Raw genomic sequence first — 9,738 nt, 5'->3', positions numbered from 1 at the left:
GTCTTGGCGGCGTGCCATGCGGAGAAGGGCTCATTTGAGAAAGGGTAGCCACCCACGGACGAAGCCCGCCAAATTCAAATGATTCGGATCGGCTCTCTCTTTGGAGAATCAGTTCGCAAAAATCTAACGATGAAAAAAAGAGCGTTCAATATCGGCTTAGTTAATCTACCGTCCCCTCGCGAGCATAATCAATAGCTTGCAAGGGAACGGCTTTATGACGTGGTTTATTGTAAACTGCAATTTGTAGCGCAGTGCGTAGCCATTAGCAGCGTTCATGTCAAATGGAAAGCATGGGAAACTTGCTATAAGTCGAAAAAATACAGAACAGGTATTAGATATCACAAAACCTAACGTCTATAGCCTTTTTTTGTTGTCAACATTTTCGGATGCAAGCGTCTGCTAAGGAACTGATGTCAGCGACCTCCGACGCACTTTCGCGCCATGCTTTGGATCGACGTGGCAAAGTTGAACGCTAATGAGACAAAAGTCGCTAAGCCAGAGCAGATAAACATGTTACCACATGCACATAACAACAAACACTAACAAGCAGAATCATGATCGACTGATTAATTTTGATTGATAAGCAAGTGATACCGGGCAGTAACCACCTGTCAACGACGATAAAATTTTTACAGTTCAGGGGTATTAGAGAATAATCCTTTTCTTATGACAATGCGATAGGAAATCTACGTAAAGCGCAAAATTGCACATGTTACGGTCAAAAAAGTTTTTCGTAATTGTTTTTTGTGAAATTAATTTTTTTGAAAAAGGTGAGTATGTGCGTATTTTTTGGCCGTCTTTTCTATGTATCGTAAATATGGCCCAACAAAAACTGAGAACACTTACGGTATATCGCGTTTGCAATTTCTCACGTTTTATTCTATAAGAATGAAAACTGAGCGGGATTTTTTGAGAATAAGAAGCATACAATAAAGAGGTTGCAGTTTTGTTGAACGTTCCTCATTAGTTTTGATGCGTACCCCCTTTTTTCTGAAGTTGTTGGTAATTCTGGAGAGGCAAATTAGTCTAATGAGCCTTGTAATGTGCAAAAAAAAGGTCATACAAAGCAGGTACATTTGATAAGTAATAAGACATTTCAGCTGCCTCTCCATATCAAAGGCGTAAAAAGGAGCTGCTTTTTGCATTTACTGATTTTTTTGTAAGGTCCTAGCACTGTTTCTGCAGGAGACGTCGCGTGACGTACGTTGATAGGCGACATTATAGAATCACCAATATACAGCGAAGTTGTTAGGTGTGAGTTCGTCTTTTTGTGAAGTTCTGAGCTTTTTTTTTATATTCAGTTTAATAGTACAGTGGCTTGAGATCAGTTTCGGATGTGTACGTCAATGCCTAGAGCCGTCAATTTGGCAGCGTTGTTGACTGCTTTAATGTATCGTCCGCCCAACAGTGCAAAGTTTCGGCTATTCATGCGCAATCGTCATGATAAGTTTAAAATGGCCGTAGGTGGCCTTTGCAAATGGGTATCAGCCGTTTAAAATTGATTTGGAAGAGACATTTACTTTATTTGCTTTATTGAACGTTGCACTTAATCTTAGAGACGCTGCATGGCCCTGAGGCCTCAGTAAGTTTCTTAATTAATAAATACACGTTAAGGTTGACTTACTTACAGGCTGTGCATTGCTAATAGCGCATCACGGCATATCTTATCTAAAATGGTAAAGCTCATAACACTCCTTCAAGTAGAATCATATCATTTTAAAAGATTATCATAGAAGTCTAGGCAGACTTCGATAATAGATTGCTTCAGCAGGGGACAAAAAATAAATACACGTATTGTGACATATTCGTCACCTATATTCTATCACGTTATGAACCTAAGTTCAGGTACGGTGTCTCTATCTTACTCGGGAATCAAGTGGGAACTTACGACTAGTGATTAACAAGTGGAAAGCCCTCGCTACATACATCAATAAGCGGACAATATGAGATTTTTCAACTTTTTTTTACCGTCATGTAACTATCGAATACGTTTTTCTGACAATATAGTGCTGCAGTTCGTGCTTATCGATATACCGCTAGTGCCGGATGAACTAAAAAAGGCACTAGGTTATACGAGCTTGACACTATTGAGAACCAAATGCGGTTAAACGGAAGTAGATAAAAAAAAAAAAAGTTAACTACCTTGGGGATGAATGCAAGTCTTACACGTGTTTCTACTACAATCAACCTTTGATTTTTCTTTTTATTTTCTAACCACACGCAACTTCCAGAGTCGGCTTTCATTGCTAAGTTGGTTCCTGTCCTACAAGTTAAATTAACTCTTCATTTATGCGGCTTATATAATAAATGAGAGAAGCGGGTGCCCTTTAAAGACAATTCTACAGTTGGGTTCAGATCATTATATTGTTCTGCTGCATGACGTTTTTAACAGTAGCTTTACCATGCACTGTCTGATGTCATGGATTTACTATTATATAGCTTTTATTTATTGAGAATTGACAAGAACTCTTAGGTAGATGATGACTATTAGTAAGTGCTTCTTTTCCTTTCATTCTATAGTTATAGCCACGGCCATGGTCTATGGCAAAAGTAGTTGTTAATATCTTCCCTAACTGGAAGATAGCCGCCGAGGAAGCGGAGCATCTGGATTTGTATGGCTATGACGTGGATACAGGAAATTCGATTCAATATAATACCGACGGCATTTTCGATATCACCCTGCAGAGGCACGAGCATTGAAGTTATAGCAGTATCTCCGTTGGGAAATCCTGTATGTATTGTAATTTACCTAAGTAGCGTTATTGTTTATAGCGTGCGTGATATGCATGTGTCAATAGTACGCAAATATATTGTCTCTCTTGATGAAGGCGCTTCTTGTTTGTTACTTAATAAATAGTCGACTAGACTCCAAACAGTAGTAATAAAAAAGTTACTTTAAAGTAAGTTAGAAAGTGTTTTATCTTTAAAATTTCAGGTATAGGCGGGCTCTAGGAATGGAGTCATGCTCACGTTGCAAACTGAAGACAAAAGATCCTGGTTTTTGAACGGTTTGAAAAATTTCTCAATGTCGAATTATACTAATCCCATTGAATTTTCAGAGGGCTAAAGTTTCAAAAGTTTTCTAGATCACCATCAAGATGCATACTTGTGTGTAGTAAGGCATTTTTCATCAGTTGCAAATACAATACGAGTTTGAAAGAGTCGTAAAAGCAAGCCATAATTAAATATTTCTCATGCGATGCCTCCCCATATGCCCAAAAATAACTGCCGGTATACCTAGGGTACGTTGAAAGGACACATTTTACGTGAACAAACAATTTACACTGTAGAAGACATGAGGGAGATATTCGCCTTCTTATAGGGAACTCCTTATCAAATATTTTCAGGGTGTGCATTGTCTTTAATTCGACAATGCCCCACACTAAATGGCTAGGAAACCGGGGACGATTATTAGCTGTTCACTTTACCATTTTCTTTAGTACATCTCAATTTTGCCCATGTAGCTGTTTAGGCTTTTCAGCTGCGACGATTTTGAAACCTTAGATTATTTTCATATTGGCTAGATTCATTGAATGTTCGTTTTGTTCTGGACAGATTTTACGTGTCGAAGTTACGTATCAAAAACGGGGCCAATTCTTATAGAGCTTTAAAAGGAGCCGCTTTAAACGGTGTTCAGATCGGAACTACATCCATTAGCGAGAATGAGGTGACACCTGTTCTCATACGTCTTCCAGGCTGCAGTACCAGAGTTCAGACACCAGAGGGTGTTTTAGAGAAAGGTAATATCAATAATTTTAGTACGTTTAGAGCTAATCGCAGTTTAGGAACCGTCCTGGATAGGGTGCTACCTTGAGACAAATTACTGTATGGCCCTATTTAATGTAAGTCATGAAGTTTTATATAGTATGTACTATTTTATTTGGGTATCGGGAGAGTATCTACACACGTTGAATAGCCATTATTCGATAGTAAGGCTCAAGGCGAACTTATCTAGTACTCTCATTCCTGAACTAATTTCCTCGAGTACTTACGCTTAGGTATTTTTCCGTAGTTCCATTCACTCAGGGTTTACTATTAAGTAGACTGTTGCAAGTGATCCCGGCGTACTTTGGAATAGAATAACATTTGAACTATAGACGATTTCGGCTGGCTTCACTGAAATCACTCTTAGAGAAATGGGTTTAGAAGGAAAAAAAGTCGTTCTAGCCTATAAAATAAATGTTCAGTGGTTAAATTTTTGTTCGCTCGAAAACCACAGTAGTATGGAAATTCATCGAAGATTGATGAAGGTATTCAGGAGGGAGACGTAAAGCGAAAACACAATGCGTTACTGGTGTAAACCTTTTAAGAATATAAACTTGGGTATTGAAAACCAAGAAGAAGAGGAGGTTGACCAGATCCCAGAACTCAAAGGATGAAAATATATTTCCGTAATCACGAAGGCGTTTCACGAATGCAGAACTCGGTGTCTAAAGGCTGTCTGATTGAAATTCTCACCTGTAATACGTTACGGAAGACATAACTAAATAAAAATAGGTCCTCCATCAATTGACTTTAGGCCAGCTGAAAATGCGTGTGGTGTGCTCCATATTTGTGAAGTTTGATTAATAAAACGGTCGCCATAGACTAGGTATGGTTCAGCCTCTACTGCCAGTAAGAGAGAGATCAGGTGGATGAATGGCATTGTTCTGAAGTCGGTGGCAGTGTCGAGCCGATTCGGACGTGAAGCCTTGATAGTACTGGTGACGGGCACTAGGGGCATCTGTTATATTTTAATATCGTCGAATATGGGACAACGAATGCAGTCCACTATGTTGAGTTTTCCTCACAAATCGTTGGCATGACAATCGAAGGTGCTTGATGTCAGCTTTGCCAGACCTCTCGTTTAGTTCGCGAATGCGGGGCTTACTATACCCTAACGTATTCCACTACTGCTTTTTTCAAGAAGCCATAGATGAGCTACACATGGAATCGCATATTATGGGTGAAGGACTATCGAAAAGTTGCCAGAGCACTATGGCGAATTTACTAAACGATCATCATTTTAGGCAAGCTAGCTCAAAAGTTGTTTAACTTCAAAGTTCGCCGTACTCACCTGTAACAGTCTAGTAGAAATAATTCCTAGTAAGGTCACATTGTGCTCTACTTATTTAGTATTTCACATACATTCGTTTTTTGTTTAACCTGATCAGTCTCTTGGTATAAAAATTTATCTAATATACGACAGTTAAAAACTTCCGCGTAAAAATAATTTATTTCGCAAGAAGTTGGAATACATATACAGTTTTGTAATTAATCGTGTACATACACGATTTGAATATGCATATGGTTATTTGGCGCTCTCATCTATTTGTCAGATGTTCCATATAGATTCAAATGGTTACAGTGTGTAATATTTTGAATAAACAGATCTATAAGTGAGGATGTAGTGGCGATTGCGTATGCTAGAATACGTTAGATTACGTAGTTATTCTGTATACACTCTATGCGGTTTTGCCACATCGCTCTAAAAAGAAATGAACACGACGTAATCGACATGTGATCTTTATCGCAACACATAGTCCATCATAATGCTTCACTGAAAGAGTTTCCACCATGACCTCCATCATCGTCGTCGAATTAACGTTTTCGGAACCAGAACGACAGCGGGGCCCTTTGTCATTCGTGAGCGCATGCAGGACCAGCTATAAATGGACCTAATTGTAGGCTGTACCACACTGACGGCTCCTTACAGTTTCGCTACGTTCCGTAACAACCGTTCTTTAGTGTTTATTCCATAGTGTATTGCTGAACACCTTTACATATTTTTATATGTAAATTAATCATATGGTTGAAACTATTACGGTCCTTTGCTTTCTGCTGTTATTTTTGTTCCAGCAACGGCGAAAATAAAATTTGTCGTTCGGGCATAGTTTGTTTGTTTTTCTATATTTTCTGAATAGCTTTACATCGTTACATGGAAGTATCTTTTGTGACGTACAGCAGAATCGACTTATTACTAAAAGAGCCTGTTATAGAAGCTTTCTATATAAAAAAAAATCTGTCTGTTTTCATTAGTCGACTTTTTTTACCCAGATCTTCAAGCAACAGCTGATCCACTGTGTTCTGCGTTCGCTTAATAGCATCTTGCCTAACTGATGACACGGCATCGCTTTCGCCTCTGATGTTTGCGGCACCCGTTAAGGATTCAATCTCATCAGTAACGTACAACGGGGAAATCAGTCATCAGCACGAAGTTGTTACCCTAGTGTGCACGCCACGTGCACCGTGTAAAGCATGAGAATTTTTTGCCAGACTCAGCGCAAATAAAATGCACTGGATGAGAATTTATACTTTATTTTTCTATATTTTCTGACTTACTAACTATATATTGCGGTACCGTTTAATTAAGCAGCCACATTGAAAATCTGCGAATTACGAGCTTCTGTAAGTGTACTGGCGTATGATAATCTGTATTCGAATATAAACCGGATGCAGTTGTTATGTCAGGGCCGCCGATTTAAAAAAGGCTCTTTGAATTACCGCCATTTTCGCAAGTGCAACTTCTTGTTGCAGCAAACATTACGAGCATATATATATTATCCATATCGCACATCGAACGTCATTAATTTTGACGTCGACGGATGCCCCACAGGACATCTCCGCATTTAAGAACAGGTCGATGATGCCCGTACCTCTGCGTGCCGCAGCAGCGGCCACACATAAATGATGATTTGTTTTTCGGAAACTATAACATTTCGAAATCTGCGAGAAATCCAACGACCGTTAGTGTAATAGAACTGCTATGGAAGGCTGTTTGAAGTTGTTGAAGGTGACTTGGTCTGCGTCTGTAGGCATATTCTTTTCTCTGATGAAGATAACTTCGTTCAATTGAGGATATATAACGGGGATCTAGTAGGACTTTAAATTTCCAGCACCGACCTTAACTGTGTCACCTGCTACAGGACCTTTAGCAGCGGGTAGCATCAATGGTAGCCGTCTGTAATAAGGTAATTATATTTATCTCTCGTAAATGCTGTGTTTCGTGTAACGTTTTTCTTCTATCTACAAACACAATTCGTAGACGTGTTCGTCATGGCGTTACCCAAGGAAAAAAACTCAACAGTTCTGACAATTGTGCTCAATGTTGCTATCGGTACCATTGCCCTCGGGTGGTACCTCGGGTCGAGAGCTGCCACGTCCTCCATATCGAAGGTGATATCTCCTACATTATCTAAGACGAACTTCTTACAGCGGACGATTTTTCTCCACCGATTTTGCAGCGGCCTCAAAGTGAGTCTGACGGAAATGACGAAGAGCCGTTACTTGAGCCCGGTAACTTGTACTTGCTTTATTTTACGACTTCGACGATTAGACGAAATTGAAAGTTCGAAGGCTGGCCGTTCCGTTTGCTTCTGTATGTACTTGTAACGCCCTCCACTACGTTATACATAATAGGAGAAGATCACATATAATAATTACCATAGAATGTTGTCTCTCGGTTTAATTGTGAAGTCCAAAAAAAATTTCTGCTTTTATTTACCAAAGTTTATGCCAAACCTGGTTATTGATACATGTGCAATATATATATATAAACATGCATTTGCTAACAGTGTTGTCTCTTCGTTTGTCTTTCGTTAACGTGCGCAAATGTAGCGTTCAATGGCTGTCAAATGACGGCCAGGAGACCCAGCTTTCGTATGTTGGTTGTGGCACATTGATCCACTCGAATGCCGACCAACTACGGATGACCACGCTACCAAAAAGCTCCAGGCGATTCGTGTCAGGTTCGATATACCCATGAACAAGACGGCGTATTTGGCCCCGACAAGCGCCCTCGAACGCGGACCGGGCAAGAAGTAGATAACGACTGTGCCAATCGTCAATAGAGCAACTGTCGTTAATGAAATGGGTGATCTTCGACAAAATGCTTTGGAAGTACACGTGTATATCATACACAACAAGAATGCGCCTGATATTATTTTTCAAGTAGAAAGCCAGGGACTTTCGTTTATAGCCGTGGACAGTATCGCAAGATAGCTCTTCCGTTGGATAATTCAAACGTGTGATGGCGTCCTAAATTTTGCTGTGACTGAATGATGTTCAGGGTTGTTGCGAAGGGCCACTTTGACTGTATGCGGAAGAAACGTGTCATCCATCTTTTTCTTGGTCGGTTCCATCAATGAATTGATCTGGTTGCTTGTCTTGTTAAAAAAACGAGTTGTTAAAGATCTTTTTGTTTGTCTCTCCTTTTCTAACGAAGTATACAATCATGTCTTTTGAGGTCCACAATTTTCGGATCCTTCCAGCACAACACGAACTGTGTCTGTTTATGCCCAGTTTCGAACCTGGACCAGGTGTCTCTGAGTGCAACAAGCAAATACGCTACCAGGCACCGTTACAGGACCGATGTCGAAATAGCTAGAACGTATTTACAACGATGAAGACCCGTATTATATACGTAGCTGCAGCTAAGTTATTTCCTAAACTTCTTTTAACTCTTAGTAACAGCTCACGACGTAACTACAAGTGGTCAACATGGCCTCATGGCGGCCGCTACCCACATCTTCGAAATTGGTCGCCATCACGTCGCAGGCGGAACTGCCTGTTTGGGAGGAAGGTCGGTTCTCTTCAGGGGCTCAAACCGTTACAAAATAAAGCGGACTGCAAGCGTAGGAAGTCCTTGGACTATTTGTCAAATAAGCGACTTCAATGAACTGTATTTTAGTTAGCATTTTCATCTTATGATCTCATGTAGGTAAAAATTGTTGTATGTGCTTAGATAAATGTTTCCATTTTTGCGTCCTGTATTCTTGTTAGGAGCTGCTTTAGCCAGCTGACTACTTCCAGCATAAGGTGAATCGTGTGTTTAAGCCAGCATATGACCTTACATGTCCTTATGTCTAATTTGTTACAACTGCACCATTATGGAGAGCTATCAGTATGTGTTTATTTTAGTCCGTCGTTGATATTTGCACTAAGTTAATATGCTCATTTGGTGTTTCGTTGTAGACAAATAATGGACTCTTTTGTTTAATCTGTAGGGACGGGACGGCGAGAATGCAAGCATCTTGTCCAGGTTGGATGTGGAAATTATTGGAAAAATAATGTACACCGGTGAGAACGAAATCAGCTCTGCGTTACGTAACCTGTTAGTCACTGAAAGGGCCACTAATACAGGTAATCGCCATTGTCTATTACAGGAAATCTCGTATTTCTTATGCTGCCGGAGAGCCAGTGCAATTTATAAAGGTGATAGTGAATCCTGTGAAAAAACATAGGCCGTTTGCTATATAGATCACGTTATTAATCTGGGATAACACATGCTGGCTCATGATTGAAAATGGAATTATTTGAACGGCGTAAAAATACAAATGCATGATATGTAGGTGTTCTTGAATTGCTTTTTTGTTCGCGCTCGTTTCGTCTGAATCGGATAACTGTTCGCTATTTTTTTTATCACGAATGCTCTGTTGTGGAAGGTAACCGTCACTCGACTCGTTTCCGACACCCCAAAACTTGCGTAAACGGTCATCCAGATTCGGATCTTTCACCGGGGTTATTTAGCACAACTAATGAATATAACACAACTCAGACAGCATAGATATTCGAACAAACGGTCAGTGCCCAATCTTTCTTAGCAAAGCAGGAATACATAATGGATTCTACATATGCAAAAAACGGAAAAACATGCTCAGGAGATAGAACAGAATGGTGCCTATCTAGGACGGAACAAGTCCTTAGAGAATGTTTATATTGATAAGATGTAGGTTGAAGGCGCGTGCCAGGAAGGGACAC

At 40.0% G+C, this 9,738-nt stretch overlaps 1 protein-coding gene across 13 annotated transcripts in view; it reads left to right on the top strand.

The window, feature by feature from the left end:
• Positions 1–9,738, top strand: part of LOC111245821 (uncharacterized) — a 45,190-nt gene that overhangs the window by 32,783 nt on the left and 2,669 nt on the right. For 7 of the 13 annotated variants that reach the window (XR_015320801.1, XR_015320805.1, XR_015320798.1 and 4 more), the window contains one exon: positions 8,985–9,120. Coding sequence is in view for 3 of the 13 variants with exons in the window: in XM_086979833.1 (XP_086835959.1) it covers positions 8,381–8,560; positions 8,985–9,120 (316 nt within the window). In the remaining 10 variants the exon portion in view is untranslated. The other 6 variants (XR_015320795.1, XR_002671500.2, XM_086979835.1 and 3 more) reach the window with 6 other exon arrangements.

Source organism: Varroa destructor, unplaced genomic scaffold, assembly GCF_002443255.2.
Source record: "Varroa destructor unplaced genomic scaffold, Vdes_3.0 BEIS01000002.1, whole genome shotgun sequence".
Taxonomy (NCBI): domain Eukaryota; kingdom Metazoa; phylum Arthropoda; class Arachnida; order Mesostigmata; family Varroidae; genus Varroa; species Varroa destructor.
The sequence above is the reverse complement of the archived record's forward strand: the minus strand, read 5'-3'. Positions and strand labels throughout refer to the sequence as shown.